The 22,889-nt window shown below is 46.3% G+C and overlaps 1 protein-coding gene across 1 annotated transcript; it reads right to left on the bottom strand.

Annotated features, from left to right (window-relative positions):
• Nucleotides 1-17,686: 17,686 nt before the first annotated feature.
• Nucleotides 17,687-22,669, bottom strand: LOC120935764. Its single transcript, XM_040347823.1, has 2 exons — nt 18,506-22,669; nt 17,687-17,910 (listed from the first exon to the last, which is right to left on the bottom strand). Exons 1-2 carry the CDS (start codon nt 21,792-21,794, stop codon nt 17,687-17,689), a joined length of 3,513 nt encoding a protein of 1,170 aa, XP_040203757.1. The 5' UTR covers nt 21,795-22,669.
• Between the last annotated feature and the right edge of the window lie 220 nt (nt 22,670-22,889).

The raw sequence follows: 22,889 nt of genomic DNA, 5'->3' as shown, positions 1-22,889 counted from the left end.
GGAATAGTAAGTGTTGGGGTAACAACCGCTATCCTGAAGCCCCTTACCATGTGTATGTGAGGACCCTATGTGACACAATAACACCTTACAAAATTCTGCCAGTCAGCCAGTATGTACAGTATAATAAAGAACTGATATAATCTTGACCCAATCCTATTATAATTTACATAATACAGTTAGGAGAAATACATGTGGGGATATAAACATTACAAAAAGAATGCTATAGAAATGTTTGCAGTAAATCCGTAAATAAAATCCCCTGCACCAGATACAATTTAGACAGAATTATTTTGAGATTATTATCTCTTTATTGCCACATGCTGCTTTATTTGCTCATCTTACACATTTTTTCTGTGTTATCAAAAATTTCAGCATAGCATTTAATTAAGCCTGTTATCGACTAAAATACATGCAAATGTATTATGATTGATACCATTGCCTGCTTTTAAAAAAATGCATCAAGCAGCAGTTATTATTGCAGACATAGCCTTCAAGTCCTTGTATGTTTGTTTATTCTATTTATTTGGTGTAATGAGATGCAGTTTACTACGAGGAAGCGATAAAATGCTTCTGTGCTCATAAAACATAGCAAGGTCTCATAGCAAACTTCAGAATACCATAGGAAATCATTCTATGCTTGACATATTAATATTTCTATAAATGAAAAAAAAAAAAAACACACAAAATCTCTCTTTAAAGCTTTACATAAGAAACTGTAATTAAAGGGTAACACTATTTAAAAAAAAATACCTAGCCATTTTGAACTTTAGTGTTAATAAATATACTTTTCCACAGCCAGATACTGTTTTTACTTAAAGAGGAACTGCAGTCTGCTCACGTAATTTGTAATAAAAACATCTTTGCTATTCTGAAGCTTCCCTCCAACCACTTTGCATATTATTTGATATATACTGTGATTCTGTACTTGCCATATATGCTGCAGAAATCTCCCTCCACTAAGTCTGGCTGCATCCATTTTAACTGTGGGCAGCTGAAGCTGCTGCCTGTTCACTTCTTGGATTTACACAGACACACAGAGGCACACCTCCAGCTCTGCAGTTCTCACTTTCTCCCTCTTATGACTCACTATTTGACAAGCTCTCACAAGAGTGAGAGAGAGAGAGTGAGAGAGAGAGAGAGAGAGAGAGAAAGAGAGAGAGAGAGTGAGAGAGAGTGAGAGAGAACTGTGCATGATGTCATAAGTCTAGGCTTTTTCAGCACTGTCGCACATTGAATGACAATTTCGTGGTCATGCAACACTGTAACCAAATTAAATCTTTATTTTTTATTTTTCCCACAAATAGAGCTTTCAGTTGGTGGTATTTGATCACCTCTGCAGTTTTAATTTTTTGCTCTATATAAACAAAAACAGACTAAACATTTTGAAAAAAACACAATATTTTTATATTTTTTTACTTTTTGATTCCATAAATATCACAATAAAAAAAAAAAAAACAATGTTCCTGAGTTTAGGCCGATATGTATTTTCTACATATTTTTGGCAAAATAAAATCGAAATAAGCGTATATTGATTGGTGTGCGCAAAAGTTATAGCATCTACAAAATAGGGGATAGATTTATGGCATTTTTATTTTTTTTTATTTTTTTACTAGTAATGGCAGCGATCTGCGATTTGTATTGTGACCGTGACATTGCGACGAACATATCGGACACTTTTGACACGTTTTTGGGACCATTCACATTTATATAGCGATTAGTGCTATAAAACTGCACTGATTACTGTGTAAATGTGATTGGCAGGAAAGAGGTTAACACTAGGGGGCAATGAAAGGGGTTAATATGTTCCCTAGGGAGTGATTCTAAATATAGGGGGAGGGGACTCACAAGGGGCCAGGAAACCCAGGACGTCATATGGCGTCCACCCGGAGGGAGGGGAGGTTCCTGCCGACGTCATTTTACAATGACTCGGTAAGGAACCGGTTAATAGATGGAAAGTTGAAAAAATTACTGAAGGTCCACTTTAAACTGGCAAAAAAAATGCAAGCATGGCATCCCTGCATGGGTACTATGTACACTATGCACAAAGCTGTTTCAAATGTCCTTCAATATAATGGCCTAGAGCTGCTCCCAGTTGTTTTTCCTTTATTACAGCACAAGTAGAAATCAGGTTAGCAAAGCTGGCAGATTATTTCACTTGGTATTCAGAAATCATGGCTGCATAAAATAGGGTAGGAATCTGCAAAGACGTTTGCTAAAATGCTTGCAGTGTATGTATCTGACTGAGAGACACCAAGGGTATAGAAGCATAAAAATAGCTAAAAACCATAAGTGTGGTATGGCACAAAAAACACTAGACACCAGACTGTAGGCAGCACTCTAGCTACAATTTTTTAATAGTGTGTTTCTGCGCTGAGCTCAGCCTACATTTTACCCGAATACCAAAATTGATGTAAAAAATATATATACATAAATATTAGTAAGCTTCTGGTTACTATGATAGAAATAAAATACAGAAAGTTTATCAATGTACAATCAAACACTAACCATTGGACAACTCCCTTCAAATCATTTTTTCCTGGGAACGTGCTCAAACTATCTGGATTCACTTTGGTGTGTGTGTCCTGGAGGTCAGCTAAATGTTGGGCTCAACGTTGGGATCATGCACAGCTCCTTCTGGATATACCCATATGTACTTTACAACTACCTGTAATAGGGGTTATGGAAATCTGGTGAGTACTGTAGGATGTGTGACAGGTGATGGTGGTGGAAGATTTTTCAGCCAAATTGACCTACTGTCCAGCAGGGATTTGAAGATTGTGTAAACTATCTGAAGAAGTTAATACATTGTCTGAAGACTTTGATACATTGTTTGAATATTCACTATTTGCACTACTGAACTTATTTTGTGTTTGGACTTTTTATACACATATTATCATATTATCATATTGGTGCTCAGTTGAGATCACTTTTGCATGTTTGCACTTTATTACAGTAGGAGCGCGGTTTAATCAATTTAGTATTTTCTACTTATCCAGATGGTACAGTAAATGCACCAACTAGAAACAAAGTGTTACTAGACCTACTGATTATCAACAATACAGACCTGATCATGGATATGGAAATAAGGGGAAATTTAGATCACACAAATAGGAAACACAAGGGGAATACAAACACTGAATTACAAAAGAGCCAACTTCCTAAACTACGATCCTTGCTAGAAGATACAAAAATCTTAGGAACTAAGGAAAAATGGGTATGCTTTAAAAGTATATTAAATAAGGGTATTAGCCAGTGCTTCCCAATGGGAAATACATTTAAAAGAGCTAATACAAGTCCTGGGTGGCTTAACTTCAATGTAAAAATGCATGTAAAAGCAAAGAAGAAGGCCTTCAAAAAAAAATTCAAGGCTGAGAGATCAACTTCAGCATTCCAACTTTACAAAAAATGCAACAAGAAATGTAAGGGTGCAATCAGGATGGCTAAGATAGAACACGAAAGGCAAATAGCGAAGGAGAGTAAGATAAATCCCAAGAAATTCTTTAAGTACGGTATATAAATAGTAAAAAAGGGAGGTCAGAGTTATTGGTCCCATAAAGAATGATGAAGGGAATCTGGTTACTAAGAATGGAGGGATGGCGAAGGTATTGAATTTATTGTTCACCCCAGACTTCACAAGGGAATCGGGGGCTTCAGTAACCAAAACAGCAATGTTTATCCTCATGACACATCGCAAGAAGCACCCTCATGGCTAAGAGAGGATAGAATTAGAAATAGACTTGAAAAACGTAACATTAATAAGTCACCAAGACCGGATGGCTTGCACCCGAGGGTCCTTAAGGAACTCAGTCACGTGATTGCCAGACCATTGTTCCTAATTTTTACGAACAGTCTACTTACTGGAATAATACCAGCACATTGGAGAAAAGCCAATGTAGCTCTAATATTTTAAAAAGTGCCAAGATACATCCCTGGCAATTACAGAACAGTTATCCTAACATCAATAGCATGCAAGCTCTTGGAGGGGATGATAAGGGACTATATACAAGATTTTAGTCATGAAAGCTGTATAATTAGCAGCAATCAGCATGCATTCATGAAGAATCGTTCTTGCCAAACCAACCTATTAACCTTTTATGAGGGGATGAGCTGCCATCAAGATAAAGGAAGGCTCGTAGACGTGGTGTATCTGGATTTTGCAAAGGCATTTGATACAGTTCCCCATAAACGTTTACTGTACAAAGTAAGGTCCATTGGCATGGACCATAGGGGGAGTACATGGATTAAAAACTGGCTACAGGGGCGAGTTCAGAGAGTAGTGATAAATGGGGAGTACTCGGAATGGTCTGGTGGGGAGAGTTGGGTTCCCCAGGGTTCTGTCCTGGGACCAATCCTATTTAATTTATTCATAAACGACCTGGAGGATGGGATAAACAGTTCAATCTCAGTATTTGCAGACGATACTAAGCTAAGCAGGGCAATAATTTGTCTGCAGGATGTGGAAATCTTGCAAGAAGATCTGAAAATATGAATGTGGTGGTCAACTACATGGCAACATTTTTTTAAAATAATGCATTTGGGTGGCAAAAATATGAATACAATCTACTCAATAAGGGGAGAACCTCTGGGGGAATCTAGGATGGAAAAGGACCTGGGGGTCCTAGTAGATGACAGGCTCAGCAATGGCATGCAATGCCAAGCTGCTGCAAGCATAGCAAACAGAATATTAGCATGCATTAAAAGGGAGATTAACTCCAGAGATAAAACGATAATTCTCCCACTCTACAAGACTCTGGTCCATTCACACCTGGAGTATCCCGTCCAGTTCCGGGCACCAGTCCTCAGGAAGGATGTACTGGAGCTGGAGAGAGTCCAGAGAAGGTCAACAAAGCTAATGTAGTGCCCCCTTGCTTTTAGCATGGGCACTACGCTAAAGTTAGTGGGGAATGGGAGAGTTACTTTGCTCCCATTCAACATTTGCTAAAATTGGGACTTCTGTCACTCCAGAAACGTCCACTGGGTCAGTCTGTGCTCCAGGGATCCCTGGCCAGCAGTTGGCACCAGAGGGGTTCTGGCAGAGCAACTTTCCCCAGCAGCCAATCAGAGAAGTTTCTCCCTCGCAAGGCATGCTGGGGAGGGGTATATCTGGGACAGGTGTCATGTGCTAAGAAAGTTTTGCGGGGTCCCGGTTCCAGGTGCGGCATCCACCTTCAGCGAGGCCCACCAGGCCAGAATTGCAGTCTACATAAACCCTCATCCGGAGGTAAAAAGTGACCCCAGTGACTTACTGGATCCCCAGTTCTATTGAAAGGATCCCAGACTGGGTGCCGTTCGATTGGGGGGTTGGCCTGCGGAGAACCCGGAGGCAGGTTGTCCAACAGGGCTTTAACTAACCAATCGGGGATCTGGTGACCAGAATGCTGACAGGTACGTTTTGCTGTCATCCGGTGACCTATGCTAAAACCTACTGGGAGGATACGTTCCATTTATCCATCTAACTCACCTAAAGTAATTGGCCCGTGGCAGAGGCCCAAGAGCCATGTCTGTGAGAGAGATCTGTTCCTCCCAGAAAATCCTAAGTGACACTTCGCCTGCCAGGCTTGTGAGAGGGGTCTGTCCGGGGGCACTTTACCCACTCCAACTAGAGTGGCGACGAATAACAGTTTGGTACTCTATTGAGCAAGTACTGCTCAATTAATATCTGGGCCTGACACGGCAAGGTTCTCCCTTTTCTTCATCAACCTGCTCTTCCCACTTAATGTTGATGTTGGCCGTATTTGTCCTGGAATAAAGCATTGGAAAACCCCTTTATTCACTGTCTGGACCTTCGCTCACTGCTTTGTTCTCCAACTGCACCCATACGCCACGTTAAGGTAACTCAATATGCCGATCCCAATAACAAATCAGCGGCTCCTTCGGGGGTAGCGCTACATTAATAAAGGGACTGGAGGGCTTTAGTTATGAGGAAAAGTTATGAGCACTGAACTTATTCTCTCTGGAGAAGAGACGCTTGACAAATACCATACTGGTGACCCCACAATAGGGATAAAACTTTTCCGCAACAGGGAATTTAAAAAAACACGCCATTAACTTAAATTAGAAGAGAAGTGGTTTAACCTTAAACTGCGTAGAGGGTTCTTTACTGTAAGAGCGGTAAGGATGTGGAATTCTCTTCCACAGGCAGTGGTTTCAGCGGGGAGCATTGATAATTTAAAAAAACTTTTAGATAGGCACCTGAACGACCACAACATGCAGGGATATACAATGTAATACTGACATAAAAGCACAAACACAGGTTGAATTTTATGGACTTTCAACCTTACCTACTATGTAACTATGCAACAGTGAATTAAATAGTCCATAAAGTTCAATTTGGAAATAAGTTCATGTGCCAATAGCAATGAAAGCATATGGTGGAATGAAGGTGTATATAATTCTTCTCAAGATAGTGATATATCCCACCGGATGGCAAACCACATGAATGTTAAGGAATTCCACCATACACACGTGCCCTCTACCATAATAAAGCCTCTTACCAGATGGTTGCGATCCCCAATTACAGAGTTTAAACACACATGAGAATTAATAAACCTGTTAGGAAGATCCTGCCAGTAACAGGCGCTCCAGGCTCACTGGCGCACGTTCGAGGGTGCCATTGCGCATGCGCGTGTGCGCACACAGGCGCGCGCACCTCTGTTGGTACCACACGGGCTATTTAAACCTGCCTGTCACATACAGACTTTGCTGTCTGCTCTACAGCGTTCCGTGTGCCTTAACCTGATCCTGAGACTTACCTGTGAATACCTGGCTATCCTATCTGCGACTGTCCAGCTATCTGCCTGCACCTGACCTCCGGCCTACTTTTGACTACTCTCTTGCTTGTTCCTCTGCCCGCTTGATGTCCGATCCGGCCTGCCTGACTACTCTAAGGCCGCGTACACACGGCCAAACATGTACGATGAAACCGGTCCGCCGGACCGTTTTCACCGTACATGTCTGCCCGGGGATTTCTGTACGATGGCTGTACTAACCATCGTACAGAAATCCGCGCGACGATGACGCGGCGACGTGGGCGGGCCTGCCAGTTAAATGCTTCCACGCGTGCGTCAAAGTCATTCGACGCATGCGAGGGATGGCGGGCGCTCGGACATGTACGGTAGGTCTGTACAGACGACCGAACATGTCCGAGCGGGCAGGATTCCAGCGGACTGTTTTAAAACAAGTCCAGGAATATTTGTCCGCTGGGAAAAGGCCCGGCGGGCAAATGTTTGCTGGAATTCTGTCCACGGACCAGTTTCAGCAGACATGTTTGGTCGTGTGTACGGGGCCTCAGTGTACTTCAGTCTGTCACTGGTTCCAGCCCAGTACTCTAGTTCCAGCCTGCTAACCTGCCAGCTGTCAGTTCCTGGTTCCAGTCCAGTACTGCGGTTCCAGCCTGCTAACCTCCCAGCTGTCTGTTCCAGTCCAGTACTCCGGTTCCAGCCTGCTAACTTGCCAACTGTCTGTTCCTGGTTCCAGTCCAGCACTCTAGTTCCAGCCTGCTACCTGTCAGCTGTTCCAGTTCCTGGTCCCAGTCAGTACTTCAGTTCCAGTCTGCTCACCTGTCAGCTGTTCTGTTCCTGGTTCCAAGTCCAGCGCTTCAGTTCCAGCCTGCTTACCTACCAGCGGTTCCTGTTCCTGATTCCAGTCCAGTACTTCAGCTCCGGTCTACCCTTCTGTTCCTGTCTCCTGTAACCTGCAAGGAACTCCTTGACTTCTGAACTGATTTCCTCCGCTGTTGATCCTGCCAGGCACTCGTACCACTCCTCACTCCTGTGCCTTCTGTTACCTTACCAGGGGGGTGCGAGTAGGAGCCTCTGCAATTTGGGCTCAAATGTCTATAAATGGTATTAGTATGGACCACTGGGTTTCAACATATGATAATCCCCAAAACCAACATCACAACTTTGGATCCAACTTAGACAGCCACCATAGAGGAAAAGGAACATGCACAAAGCGTGAATACTGCTCTTGCTTTTTTTGTGTTAAAAACACCACAAGATACTCACAGGATTCAGGACAATAAAAAGCATTCAAACCGCATGGAGCCTCAACGTCAGCCAGCTTCAGTGAGCGTGAACGACAACACACGTTCGTGGCTCCACCCAACTAGTCTTGCATTACAGCGCATCGTAAGGGGAACAGGAGCATAAACCTTCGGTGAGGCGCCAATGCGATTTTGTAAATGTAAAAGTCAGTAAAAGGGAATAACAGTTGTAAACAAAAAACTTGTGGGTTTAACTAATCTTTTTTTTTAATTACTGTATTTATTGGCGTATAACACTCACTTTTTTACCCTAAAAATAGAGGGTAAACTGTGCCTGCGTGTTATACACAGGGGGCTGTGGAAAGGGTTTTTTCTGAAACTTCCCTCTTAAAGTTAGGGTGCGTTTTATATCCCTGTGCGTGTTATACACCGATAAATACTGTAATTATCCTTTAAGGGGGCATGGCAAGGGGTGTGTCCTATGTATACATACTTTTGTTATTAGGTGTCCCTCGTTCCTATCTCAAAAAGTTGGAAGGTATGGTTCACATTCCAGCCAAACACCAAAACGTGAAATGGAGCCTAAGGGCCCTTTCACAAAGGCATTCAGTCTGGATCCATCTGTAAGTTTTTCAGACAGATCCAAAATGAACCACAATGTATCTATGAGCAGGGGGGATGTAAACAGACATACATCCATCAGTCAGTTTATCTTCACCAGTCATCTCTTTATGTCCATTCCCAGGCAAGACACATATTTTTTGTTTAGGCTTCATGCACATAGCCTTACAGAGGCCATCCAGCTTGCAGCGACCGCTTAATGACATTCCTTGGACCTGCTGCCACCACATACAGTTGCCCATTGAGAGCAGGCTGTATGCGGTTGTACACTGGGGGTTGGGTGAAGCATCCCCATGTGCACTGACACCTCTGAATGCACAATATCTGTATTTGGAGCATATGTTTGTGCATATGTGGTGGCTTTATGCAACCCCGCCCAGTGGCCTTGGGAGGGGGGCTGACCGGGGCTATAGCCCTGAGTGGGCTCAAAAAAAGCCCTGGGGCTCGTATTGCTTGTTCAGAATTATTAAATACAGGGCCGGACTGCCTTGGGGCTGCTTTGCAGGGCAGATCCTGGGGGTGCACGGGCTGCCTCTGAAGGGAAGTGGGGCAAGCGCCACTGGATTACCCAGAGCAGGGATCTCCCACTTACCCAGCGCTGCAAAAAGTCCCGCCTCCTGGACCGGCTCTTATGATAGATGTAATTTCCAGGACGTGAGACCTATAGGAGCCCCATCATAGGAGCCAGGCCAGGAGACAGGACTTTGTGTGATTTCGAGCGCCAGGTAAGCGGGAGTTCTCTGATCTGTGTAAATTGGTGGTGGCTCTCCTCTCCCCGTGGCTGCACTGGCGAGGCTGCACTGATGGGCACTGGCAAGGCTGCGCTGATGGGCACAGGTAAGACTGAGCTGATGGGCACTGATCAGGCTGCATTGATGGGCACTGACCAGGCTGCATTGATGGGCACTGATCAGGCTACATTGATAGGCACAGGTAAGGCTGAGCTGATGGACACTGATCAGGCTGCATTGATGGGCACTGACCAGGCTGCATTGATGGGCACTGATCAGGCTACATTGATAGGCACAGGTAAGGCTGAGCTGATGGACACTGATCAGGCTGCATTGATGGGCACTGGTGAGGCTGAGCTGATGGGCACTGATCAGGCTGCATTGATAAGCACTGATGAGGCTGAATTGATAAGCACTGATGAGGCTGCATTGATGGGCACTGATGAGGCTGCATTGATGGGCACTGATGAGGCTGCATCGATGGACACTGATGAGGCTGCATTGATGGGCATTGGTGAGGCTAAGCTTATGGGAACTGATGAGGCTACATTGATGAGCACTAGTGAGGTTGAGCTGATGGACACTGATCAGGCTGCATTATGGTCCAGAAGGAATCTTGCCTAAGAAGCAGCGAGAGCAAAGAGGACAGTGTGAGTACAGCAGCACATTCAGGAACTTGAAAAGGAAAATACTGTCACATATAGCAAGCCTTTTTGGAAGACAGCATGGGGCTTGACTCTTTCCTTTACCTGGTAAATCTTCACTAGCAGCCAGGAGGGCTAATTAAGAAACAGCCACGTGGGCTTGTAGTTACTGTAGTCAGTGGAACTTGGATCAGTGTCTACTGTGGAGTTAAAGTCACTCCTGTATGTAACCTACAACTTTTGTGCTACTTTCTAAAAGGAACAGAAGGTTCCTAGGGCCAGATTCACAAAAGAGATACGACGGCGTATCTCCTGATACGCCGTCGTATCTCTGAGATACGATTGTCGTATCTTTGCGCCTGATTCATAGAATCAGTTACGCATAGATGGCCCTAAGATCCGACAGGTGTAAGTGACTTACACTGTCGGATCTTAGGCTGTAATTCTAGGCCGGCCGCTAGGTGGCGATTCCATTGCGGTCAACGTAGAATATGCAAATGACTAGTTACGCCGATTCACGAACGTCCGCTTTGCCCGTCGCTCTAAATCTCCGTAGTTTCCGTAGAGATACGTCGCGTAAAACTAAGCATGCCCTCTAGGTGGCCTAACCAATGTTAAGTATGGCCGTCTTTCCCGCGTCAAATTTTTTAATTTCACGTCGTTTGCGTAAGTCGTCCGTGAATGGTCCGTGGTCTGCGAGGCGACACGCAGACCACGCACAGTAAACTTCCGGTCCGGCTGGTTTCTCGGCTCTGCGAGGTGAAGCGCACGCCGTAGACTCCATCAGCGTGGACATCACCCTCTCCAGCGATCGGGCATACGATCCTCTGATCCACAAAGCCTAAAGCCTCAGTGCCGGGATGCGGGCACCGCTAAAGTAAGCCTCCATTCGGCATTGTGTATGTTTTAAATCTTTTTAATAAACAGTATTATACCATGGCGATATCTCTCTTTTATATCTTATGACGCTCCATACCAGCTGACCAGCAGGAACTCCAGGCGTTTAACTTTGTCCATTGGTGACAAAAAGCTGTATTTGACCTCTTTCTAGCGAACTAGGTCAACTCCATGCGGTAAGGGTCCATATTTCTATACACGCTTGGGTGATTTAGACCGGTGGAGGTGGAATCCTACTAACCCACTTAATCACACGTACAGTGAAATCAAGAATTCTATGGACATCTATTAGACCATTTATTCACTTCATGGACATTTGTTGTGTGGCTTTGCACACTCTTTCTATTTATCCTATCACGAGTTTTTAGGATTACTGCACTTTGATTGTTCTATTTAGCACTATTATTGCACATGCACTTTATGTACATATTTGTATATTTTTTGATTGTATTATTGGCTCACTAGCGCCCCTTATCCACATTTTTCATATTTTAGATTCAAGTTTGAATTTTTGTGGGGAGCAGCTTTATTCATTTATTTTTCACTTAACTAATTTTTTGGCGCGAGATCCCTACCCCACCGTGAATGGCAAAACCAATGACGTCCTTGCGACGTCATTTAGCGCAATGCACGTCGGGAAATTTTAGGGACGGAGCATGCGCAGTACGTTCGGCGCGGGAACGCGCCTAATTTAAATGGTCCCCGCCCCATTTCAATTAGGCGGGCTTGCGCCGGGCCGATTTACGATACGCCGCCGCAAGTTTACAGGTAAGTGCTTTGTGAATTAAGCACTTACGCTGTAAACTTGCGGCGGTGTAACGTAAATGAGATACGTTACGCCGCCGCAGCGTAACGTATTTCTATGTGAATCTGGCCCCTAGTCTTTAAAGGGTAAGTTCACCTTACAGAAAACTCTGTAAGGTGAACTTACACAGGTCCCCCTCCTCACCCACCCTGTCTCGCTGACCTGGACCACGGCAATCCGCGACAGTTGTCCGGGGCTTAGAAATCCTCTGAATTAAATGTCCAAAATGTCACTAGTCAGGGGTTCAGGAGGGGGAAGACTGTTCCTTGTATCTGGAGAAAGTTTGGAGATTAGAGTGTCTTGGACCCGAGCCAAATGCACGGAGTGTCTGATATCTGCTTCCTGAGCCAAATTAGATAAGAAGCGTTTGTACAAACTAACGAACTAAAGTAAATAATCTACACTCAGACTTGTGTCTCAGGGTGAAGACCGTTACTTCTGCTTTTTTATTGCAAGCCGCGTGTTTTTATATGGATTACAAGTGCATTCAAGAGCGCATGACCGAACACACGATCATGCTCATTAATATTCATTAATATTCAACATTCTCATTAATATGTAATATTATTCTTGTGACGTCCTGGCGTCTGGCATCTGTCTGGTTCTTAGGGACTTTCCGCTGTCCTAAAATAGTTGTTTTTTGCAGACTGAGTTCCTGTTCTGATAAACCATGTGATGCATCTCTGAAATACAACATTATATTAGCAAAGGGGTAAATTATGCATTACGATTATATGTGATTATTCCTATAGCAATCAATAACCTATTTGCATACGTTATATATATATATATATATGATCATATGTGATATAAAGCATGTGTTTGTGCATTGAAATAGGCATTTCATTATCTTAGATTGACTATTTTTATCACATCCACTACGGAACCCCACTTGAAATGTCTATTTTAATCTATTTTAATCTGTCCCTGTTTTAATCTAAGTTTCCCCACCCCAAGGCGCGCGGAGTCTAAGGTCCAGCAGGTTTTCCCCAGAGCCTCTAGTGGTGAGGATGGCTTTCGCTGCAGCTGGACCCAGGTCGCGGCCTCAAGGCTCCTACCCTATCTGTCCCTGTCATCCTGCCTATTCATGATGTGAGACTGGGAATGTCTGTAGTGGAATGTGCGGTGCTTCGTACTCATCTTCCTCGAGCCCTATGTCTTGGTTCACGAACGTAGGGATTCCTTGTTCTACTGCTTTCTCTATACATTTCTTTAAACAAGGGAGTATGCAACAAATTATCAGAGCGAGGAGAAATAGAAAGATTAGTATGGTTACTCCTATTTGGGTTAAAATTCTCTGCCACCCGTTCATCCAACTGAAGTATTGGTCCCATGGATCTGTGATGCCTGAATTTTTCTTTAGTTCAACTGACAGATTCTTCAACTTTTTAAGGGCTACAGTGACTTGGCCATTCGGGCCGGTGTTGTCTGGAATATAGGTACAGCAAGTGGTGCTGGTCATCTTGTCTATCACAGTACAAACCCCTCCTTTCTCTGCAAATATCATATCCAGAGCCATCCGGTTCTGGAAAGTCATTTGAGAGTCGGCCTCCAACTGTTCGGCTATTCCCTGGAATGCGTCTCTCGTGTAATTGACAAACCTTTGCTGATTGTAATATATATAATTTATCCAGTCTACATTTTTGCTAACAGTTATTATGGGGATTAGGGCCTCTAAACCTGCTTTTACCTGGTCTCGGGCCTTGAATTCATCAGGGACCCCCCTCGGAACTCCAATGGCATCTAAATACACATGAGGGTCAAAACTTCCCGGAAGGGCTTCCCTTTTTGTCCTCTTACCCTGTGTGTTGTGAATACCTTCCGTTAGGGTTAGGATGTGCAGAGGCATGATGGCCTTTGCAAGGGCACATTCTCCCCTCCATTGTCCTTCCAATCTGGACCTCACTTGCATGTCTCCACATATCCAATACACATCCCCCAAGGATTGACTTTGATTCTGTATTAAGTTGGCCGGGACATGACTGTAAGAAGCACAGTAACCTTTGGAGAAGTTACCTAGGTTTTTACCCCTCCCTTCATGGTGAGCATAACAAGTGTAGTTTCCAGGGTATAAGGTGATAGCTATCTTAGGTATTGAAGCACTGGTGTCTATGGGATATTCCTTTTTCCATTTTTCACATGTTAATTGGTTGGTGGAAATGTTAGCGTAGAGGCTTAGGAAGCACTCTTCCTCTTTTTTAGGTATAACTAATGGGACTGTACCCAAATGTGGCCTAGCACTACCACAGACATAGCAGTTGGTTTTATTATGTCTGCTGGCGCTATATCTCATCCATTCTAGCCAGAGATTGATTTCTGAAAGGCCGGTCTCAACCTCCATTGTATCCTTGAAGGTAGGATCTGCTATTGCAACCATGTCCTCCAGGGTCTGTACATGGGGCTTTAAGGGGTTTGGTGGGGGCGGCAGGTTCTTGATTGGCTGCCATTCATTGTTGTTGTACATATCTTCTAGACGGAAAGACCCTCTATGACCCCAGTGACCACCTCCGAACCACCACCCCAACACATACTCTCCCTTATCGGATGGGCTCGGATTCCGTATGTTTAGGACAAGTGTCATACTGGGCCCTGGCTTGGTGAGGGTAAGACGGGTTAGCAAGGGCTCCCCCTGGCTGTCTTTACTGTCATAGGCTGGCAGAGGGTTATATCCCCAGGGTGTCCCTGTGTTCCAAGCTGCTGCTCCCCAACTGTCACAATTTTTTCCCCATGACCCTTTAGTGACACATATATATCCCTCTCCGTCACCTTTTTCATACCGTTCTGACCTGCTGTCATGCTCAGGACATGGGAGTATCTTACACGGGTGGAAGTCAAACGTGGCTATATGGGTATCAGATGAATTATACCAAAAAATGACTTCCCATCTTTCTTAGTAATGGCTGCATGCTGTGCCCCAGTCAACCCACACAGACAAAGGATATATATCAGGGGTCTTGAATTAAAATTCAAGGAGGTCCGGTCACTAAAATTTTCTTTGGGCCGAGGTCCGAATCTCAAGTCCCCATTTTTTCCCATCACAGCGCCCCTTTATATCAGGTGCCCCCATCACAGCGCCCCTTTATATCAGGTGTCCCCATCACAGCATCCCTTTAAATCAGGTGTCCCCATCACAGTGCCCCTTTACATCAGGTGTCCCTATCACAGCACTCCTTTACATCAGGTGTCCCCATCACAGCACCCCTTTACATCAGGTGTCCCCATCACAGCACCCCTTTACATCAGGTGTCCCCATCACAGCACCCCTTTACATCAGGTGTCCCCATCACAGCACCCTTTACATCAGGTGTCCCCATCACAGCACCCCTTTACATCAGGTGTCCCCATCACAGTGCCCCTTTACATCAGGTGTCCCTATCACAGCACCCTTTACATCAGGTGTCCAATCACAGTGCCCCTTTACATTAGGTGCCCCCATCACAGTGCCCCTTTACATCAGGTGTCTCCATCACAGCACTCCTTTACATCAGGTGTCCCCATCACAGCACCCCTTTACATCAGGTGTCCCCATCACAGCACCCCTTTACATCAGGTGTCCCCATCACAGCACCCTTTACATCAGGTGTCTCCATCACAGCACTCCTTTACATCAGGTGTCCCCATCACAGCACCCCTTTACATCAGGTGTCCCCATCACAGCACCCCTTTACATCAGGTGTCCCCATCACAGCACCCCTTTACATCAGGTGTCCCCATCACAGCACCCTTTACATCAGGTGTCCCCATCACAGCACCCCTTTACATCAGGTGTCCCCATCACAGTGCCCCTTTACATCAGGTGTCCCCATCACAGCACCCTTTACATCAGGTGTCCAATCACAGTGCCCCTTTACATTAGGTGCCCCCATCACAGTGCCCCTTTACATCAGGTGTCTCCATCACAGCACTCCTTTAAATCAGGGATCCCCATCACAGCGCCCCTTTACATCAGGTGTCCCCATCACAGTGCCCCTTTACACCAGGTGTCCATATCACAGCACCCCTTTACATCAGGTGTCCCCATCACAGCACCCCTTTACATCAGGTGTCCCCATCACAGCACCCCTTTACATCAGGTGTCCCCATCACAGCACCCCTTTACATCAGGTGTCCCCATCACAGCACCCTTTACATCAGGTGTCCCCATCACAGCACCCTTTACATCAGGTGTCCCCATCACAGCACCCCTTTACATCAGGTGTCCCCATCACAGCACCCCTTTACATCAGGTGTCCCCATCACAGCATCCTTTACATCAGGTGTCCCCATCACAGCACCCTTTACATCAGGTGTCCCCATCACAGTGCCCCTTTACATTAGGTGTCCCCATCACAGTGCCCCTTTACATCAGGGGTCCCCATCACAGCGCCCCTTTACATCAGGTGTCCATATCACAGTGCCCCTTTACACCAGGTGTCCCCATCACAGTGCCCCTTTACATTAGGTGTCCCTATCACAGCACTCCTTTAAATCAGGGGTCCCCATCACAGCACCCCTTTACATCAGGGGTCCCCATCACAGTGCCCCTTTACAGTGCCCCTTAACATAAAATAAGGGTCATACTGATGGGCACATTTTATGTTAAGGGACACTCTAATGGACAAGTTTTATGTTAAGGGACATCCTGATGGGCACATTTTATATGAAGGGGCACTCTGATGGGCACAAGAAAATGTGCCCCTTAACATAAAATCTGCCCATCAGAGTGCTCCTTAATACAAAAAGGGCCCATCAGTGTTGCTCTTAAAATAAAATATGCCCATCAGAGTGCTCCTTAACAATAAATGTTCCCATCAGCATGCCCCTTAACATAAAATAAGGGTCACGCTGATGGGCACCTTTTATGACATAAAAGGTGCCCATCAGCGTGACCCTTATTTTATGTTAAGGGGCATGCTGATGGGAACATTTATTGTTAAGGAGCACTCTGATGGGCACATTTTATATGAAGGGGCACTCTGATGGGCACAAGAAAATGTGCCCCTTAACATAAAATCTGCCCATCAGAGTGCTCCTTAATACAAAAAGGGCCCATCAGTGTTGCTCTTAAAATAAAATATGCCCATCAGAGTGCTCCTTAACAATAAATGTTCCCATCAGCATGCCCCTTAACAAAAAATAAGGGTCACGCTGATGGGCACCTTTTATGTTAAGGGGTACTCTGAGGGGCACATTTTATTTTAAGGGGCATGCTGATGGGTATATTTTTAATGTGCACACTGATGAGCATATTTTGTTAAGGGGCACACTGATGGACACATTTTGTTGTGCCCATCAGAGTGCCCCTTAACATAAAATATACCCATCAGCATACCCCTTAAAATAAAATGTGCCCATCAGAGTGTCCCTTAACATAAAAGGTGCCCATCAGCGTGACCCTTATTTTATGTTAAGGGGCATGCTGATGGGAACATTTTTTGTTAATGGGCACTCTGATGGGCACATTTTATTTTAAGGGGTACGCTGATGGGTATATTTTATGTTAAGGGGCACTCTGATGGGCACAACAAAATGTGTCCATCAGTGTGCCCCTTAACAAAATATGCTCATCAGTGTGCACATTAAAAATATACCCATCAGCATGCCCCTTAACATAAAAAAAAGGTGCCCATCAGCGTGACAGCACAATAACAAACAAATCTGCCCATTAGTGACAACTAATTGACTTGTCACATACCTTGCATGCTGCGCGATAAGGAGAGCCCGGGAAATGCGAGCAGCAGGGGGGGCGGGGCGCGCACGTGACGTCACGCCCCAATCTCGCAAGGAGAGCCAGGAGTGGACCCGCATGCAGCAGGGGGCGGGGCACGCACGTGACGTCACGCCCCTACTCGCGGCCCGTGACTGCTTGTCTTCTCCGCTCTCAGCGTCACTGGTTGCTGGGGAAACCCGCGGCCCCAGCAATCCTACGCTGAAATTTAAAATGATAATGGCGGTCCGGGCAGAAGCGCCACCCGGGCCGGACTCGGACCGCGGGCCGCCATTTAGTGACGGCTGATATATATGATCATGATTTATCTTTATCCGTTTCCTTGGGTATGGTGACCTTCTTGCAGTGGGAGGCGTGTATCCAGGTATTCTTCCCTGCAACTTTCACAGATGTAGCTGTTATTAGGAGGACCTGGAAGGGACCGTCATATCTTGGTTCAAGAGGGTGTTTTCGCACAAATTTCTTCACCAGAACCCAATCACCGGGGACCAGCTTGTGTGTTCCTGTATCTAACTCAGGATCTGGAATGGAAGAGAAAACCTTTGCATGGATTCGGGTTAATTCACGAGACAAAGCAGTCACATAATCAGTTAATACATCGGATTGTAACTGTAAGGCCCCATACTCACGAGCAAACATGTCTGCTGAAACTGGCCCGCAGGCCAGTTTCAGCAGACATGTTTGGTCGTGTGTGGGCGCGAGCGGGCCGAATTCCAGCAAACATTTGCCCGCCGGGCCTTTTCCCAGCAGACAAATATTCCTGGACTTGTTTTAAAACAGTCCGCTGGAATTCAGCCCGCTCGGACATGTACGGTCGTCAGTACAGACCTACCGTACATGTCCAGGCGCCCGCCGTCCCTCGCATGCGTCGAATGACTTCGACGCATGCGTGGAAGCATTTTAAAGGCGGGCCGCCCACGTCGCCGCGTCATTGTCGCGGCGACACCGCGTCATCGACGCGGCGACACCGCGGACACGCCCCGCGTATTGTTTACGCGCGGACTTCTGTACGATGGTGTGTACAACCATCGTACAGAAGCCCTCTGGCAGACATGTATGGTGGAAACGGTCCGACGGACCGCTTTCACCATACATGTTTGTCCGTGTGTACCCGGCCTAACTGTTGTGGATAATAACACCCTAATCTCGGGGCTGAACCAAACAGTATTTCATAAGGTGATAAACCATGGCTCTCTTTAGGAGTGTATCTCACACTGAACAGGGCGATGGGTAGACTGTCTGGCCAGCTCATCCCTGTCTCCTGAGACATTTTCAACATTCGGGATTTTATTGTGCCATTCAATCTTTCTACCTTCCCACTGCTCTGAGGGTGATACGGGGTGTGGAAAGCAAGTGTGACCCCTAGGGCTGTCCATATTTCTTTGGTTAACGAGGCCGTGAAAGCCGGCCCCTGATCACTCTCTATGACCTCTGGGACACCATATCTGCACACTATTTCCGTTAGAAGCTTCTTGGCTGTGGTCTTCGCTGTCATGTTGGTCACAGGGAACGCTTCGGGCCAGGAACTGAACATATCAACGATTACTAGAGCGTATTCATACCGGCCACTCTTCGGCATCTGAATATGATCAATCTGTATTCGTTGAAAGGGATATTGAGCTTTAGCTAGATGTTTCATGGGTGTCTTTTCTGTTCTGCCTGGGTTGCACTTGGCACAAATGACGCATGACTTACAGAAGTTGTTGGTAAGTGGGGTAATTCCTGGGGCCAGGTAGTATTTATTGATCAAAGCATTCATCAAGGTCTTCGACAGGTGAGAAGCACCATGAGCCCACTGCACCACAGCTGGGAACATGGACCGTGGTAAACATGGTCTCTTATTCACTTCCATGAGTCCATCCTTCAATATGGCTCCCTTCTTCGTCCATGTTCCTTTTTCCTCTTCACTTGCTGCCTCTTGCATTTCCTTCAAGCGTGCCCAATCCACAGGAGGGTTCTGCAAGATCATGGTGGCTTGTACTGTCTCTTGTGTTGGAATGTTTTGGACGTCCACTCTGCGTACAACTTCTCGCACACCTTTTGCGGCATGTTTTGCTGCAGTGTCCGCCAAGTGATTACCTTGTGCTTCTTGAGTGTTCAGTCTGCCATGTGCCTTTACCTTGAGAACTGCCACTTGGGTAGGAAGTAGCAGAGCATCAATCAGGTCCCTGACTGCTGCGCTGTGTTTTATAGGTGTACCCACTGCTGTCAGAAAACCCCTATTCTTCCACAGGACACCATAATCACAGGCCACTCCAAGAGCGTATCTTGAGTCCGTATAAATGTTAGCCCTCTTCCCTTCCGCCAGCTTGCATGCCATGATTAGGGCCTGAAGTTCTGCTTCTTGTGCGGACTTAGAGGGGGGCAATGCAGAGGCATGGAGGATTGTGTCTCTGGTAGTGACAGCATATCCGGTGTGGTACCTCCCTTCATGATCTGCATATCTTGATCCATCAACATAGATAGTCAGGTCAGGGTCGTCCAGAGGCACTCTGCTAACTGTTGGCAGGTGTGTAGTTTCCATCTTCATGATTTCAAGACAGTCGTGAGAGATATCGTAAGGGTCGTTTCCCCCCTCGAAAAGCGGGAGCAGAGTGGACGGGTTGAGGGTGTTACATCTGAGGAGGGATATATTGTCCGGGAGGAGCAAAGTGCATTGTAGTCTGAGATGTCTTGCTGCTGACATATGTTTTGGTTGTACTTGGTTTAGCACGGCTGATATGTCATGCGGAGCTAGAAGGATGAGGAAGTGGCCCAGCACAAGATCTGCAGTTTTGTCCAGAAGGGCTTGGGCTGCGAAAACAGCTCTGAGGCAGGAGGGTGCCCCCCTAGCTACTGGATCCAATCGACAGGAATAGTACCCGATAGGTCTAAGTCTGTTGTCACAAGATTGGGCCAGTACTCCTGTGGCGTGTCCTTCTCTCTCTGAGACAAATAGCTTGAAGCTCTTTTCATAGTCTGGTATGCCAAGGGCAGGGGCCGACGACAGGATCTGTTTCAGAATTTCAAAGTTTGTAAGGGCCTCTGGTGGCAGAGTGAAAGGATCAGTCTTTAGAGCATCATAGAGTGGTTGCATTAGCAGAGATGCTTCTGGAATCCATGAACGACAATAAGATATTAGGCCCAGAAAAGCATGGAGAGACTTGTGGCCAACTGGCACCGGAATTGCTTTGATCACAGCTATTCGTTCTTGAGTAAGATGTCTTACGCCTTGTGAGATACAATGTCCAAGGAAGACCACTGTTTGCTTGCACCACTGGATCTTCTGTTTTGATGCTTTACAGCCTTGTTCAGCCAGGTAACAAAGAAGGTCTTCAGAGTGGGTGGCAGCCTCATTTTGGGTATCTGCGCAAAGCAAGAGGTCATCCACATATTCGAGAAGCACAACGTCTGGGTGGAGTTTGATCCACGTGTCCAGAATGAATTTCATTGCCTTGGAGAATTGGGACGGGGAGTTCTGGGCACCTTGCGGCATTACAGTCCAGGTGTAGCTTTTCCTTTCGTGGATGAAACTGAATAAGAATTGACAACGCGGGTCTAGGGGGACACTGAAGTAGGCGTTCGCTAGGTCCACCACAGTAAAGTACTTGGCCGTGGGTGGTATTCCTGCCAGCAAGGTGTGTGGGTTGGGTACGATGGGTGTCTCCAGTATGGTGGCTTCATTCACTGCTCGCAGGTCCTGCACCATGCGATATTTCACAGGTTCTCCTTTTGGGGTTTTCTTCTTGACTGGGAAGAGTGGGGTGTTGCAGGGGCTTGTGCAGGGTATAAGAGCCCCATTCTGGAGGAGGGCCTCTATCTGGCGAGTGATTGCTGCTGACACGGAGGGCTTGAGGGGGTATTGGGGTTTTCTGGGGAAAGGGGCACCAGGCTTCATTCTGACCATGACAGGCGGGACTTTTAGATGACTGATGTCTTCTGGGCCTGTAGACCACAGGCAGGAAGGTATTCGGGTTAAAACCTCTTCCGGAATTCCAGTCTTGTCTTCTACGTTTAGGGACAGCAAGAGCGGAATGGAGCATAATGCTGACGTGTCTTCATCAGTCAGTGGTGAGGTTACTCGGATACCACCATCAGGTTGGAAGGAGATTGAGGCCTGGAGTCTGGATAAGACGTCAGCCCCTAGTAAGTTCAAGGGACAGGTGTCGGAAACCACAAATCTTGTTAGCAGGTCAGGGATGTTGCCAACTTGTAGGGGGCGGGTTAGAGGACTTTTTCGGGGTGTTCCATCCACTCCAACGCACGTGATGTCATTGTCAGATAGGAAGGAGATATCGGGTAATTCTTTCGTTCGAATAACAGACCGGGCAGCACCTGTGTCGCAAATGAACTGAGTGGGCCGGCCCTCGATGCTGAGTGTTATCTTGGCTAGAGGTCCCCCTGAATCTTTGTGTGTTGCGATCATGGTTGGAGTGTATGACACAGGCTTGCCGAATTCCTATGGATCCATATGGCCAAACAGAGGAGGAGGAGGCCAATCATTGGGTGCTGAGTTGGGATTCCCCTGGACGTTTTGTCCTTGGTGTTGAGCATCTCCTCTTCTTTGGTCCCCATGATCGGGCTGTCTTCGATCGGATCTCCACGGGCTTCGGCATTGTCTCCGAAAATGTCCGGGCTTCCCACAGTTGTAACAGCAGGCTCGCGGGTTTCGTGTTTGTGGTGGCGGGTATGGTGTGTCAGAAGTCAACATGAGAGGGACTGCCTTCCTATTACCCTGTGAGGACTCTATGCCCTTTGCTACCAGTAGTAGAGTGTCAAGAGGTAACACTCTGTACTCTGGCCGAGATAGTAGCAGGCCTTTCCGGATTGTGTCCCTGAGGCCTGTTACAAATGCAGAGGATAGCATCTGCGTATGTGCCTTGTTTTGTGTGCTGAATCCCAAATCGGTGAACACCTGCAACATCCTAGTATGGAATTTCTCAACTGATTCAGCCTTATCTTGTGTAATGTCTTGGATGTTTGTTGCTTGGTCTGCCAGGCGGTCACGTGCCCACTGTTGTAACTGCGTCACAAACTCACATCCCGAACCATATGTATTGTCAGGGATGCCACTGTCCACTTTGAAACACCTTAGCATTACTGGCCAGTAAGCATCCCCTGCTTTGATTTCACAGAGACTTACCAGGTCCCGCCAGGCACAGGAGTATGCCTTCTGGATCTGGGCAACTCTTCTGTAAAATGGCATGGGCTGTTTTTCAGGATCTGGTAGACTGGTTACAAGGGATGATGCTTGTTGAGGGCTAAAGGTCACATACATCAGGGGTGCGCCTAGTGGTGCAGGTGACATTTCCCCCCTTGGTATGTGAGGTTGTGACCCACTGGGTGGAAGTCTCCAGTAATTTCCCTGTTGTGGTGGTTGGAGAGGTAGTCCCCTGTTTTGTGGGGGGGGGGGCCATACTGTATGGTGTCATGTGAATCACCTGTGGGTCCTCCTGAGACATTCGCCGTGTCCTCAGAGAACGGTTGTGAATGAGGAGGGGAATACAATGGGAGTGAGAAC

This window comes from Rana temporaria, chromosome 4, assembly GCF_905171775.1.
Source record: "Rana temporaria chromosome 4, aRanTem1.1, whole genome shotgun sequence".
NCBI classification, from domain to species: domain Eukaryota; kingdom Metazoa; phylum Chordata; class Amphibia; order Anura; family Ranidae; genus Rana; species Rana temporaria.
Note: the sequence above shows the minus strand (reverse complement) of the source record. Positions and strands in the feature narration are given on the sequence as shown.

Coding starts and splice junctions, on each gene's coding strand:
- LOC120935764 (XM_040347823.1), bottom strand. CDS start 21,794: ATGATCGCAACACACAAAGATTCAGGGGGACCTCTAGCCAAGATAACA. Junction 17,911..18,505: donor TTATTATCCACAACAGTTAG/GCCGGGTACACA, acceptor CTTCCATTCCAG/ATCCTGAGTTAGATACAGGA.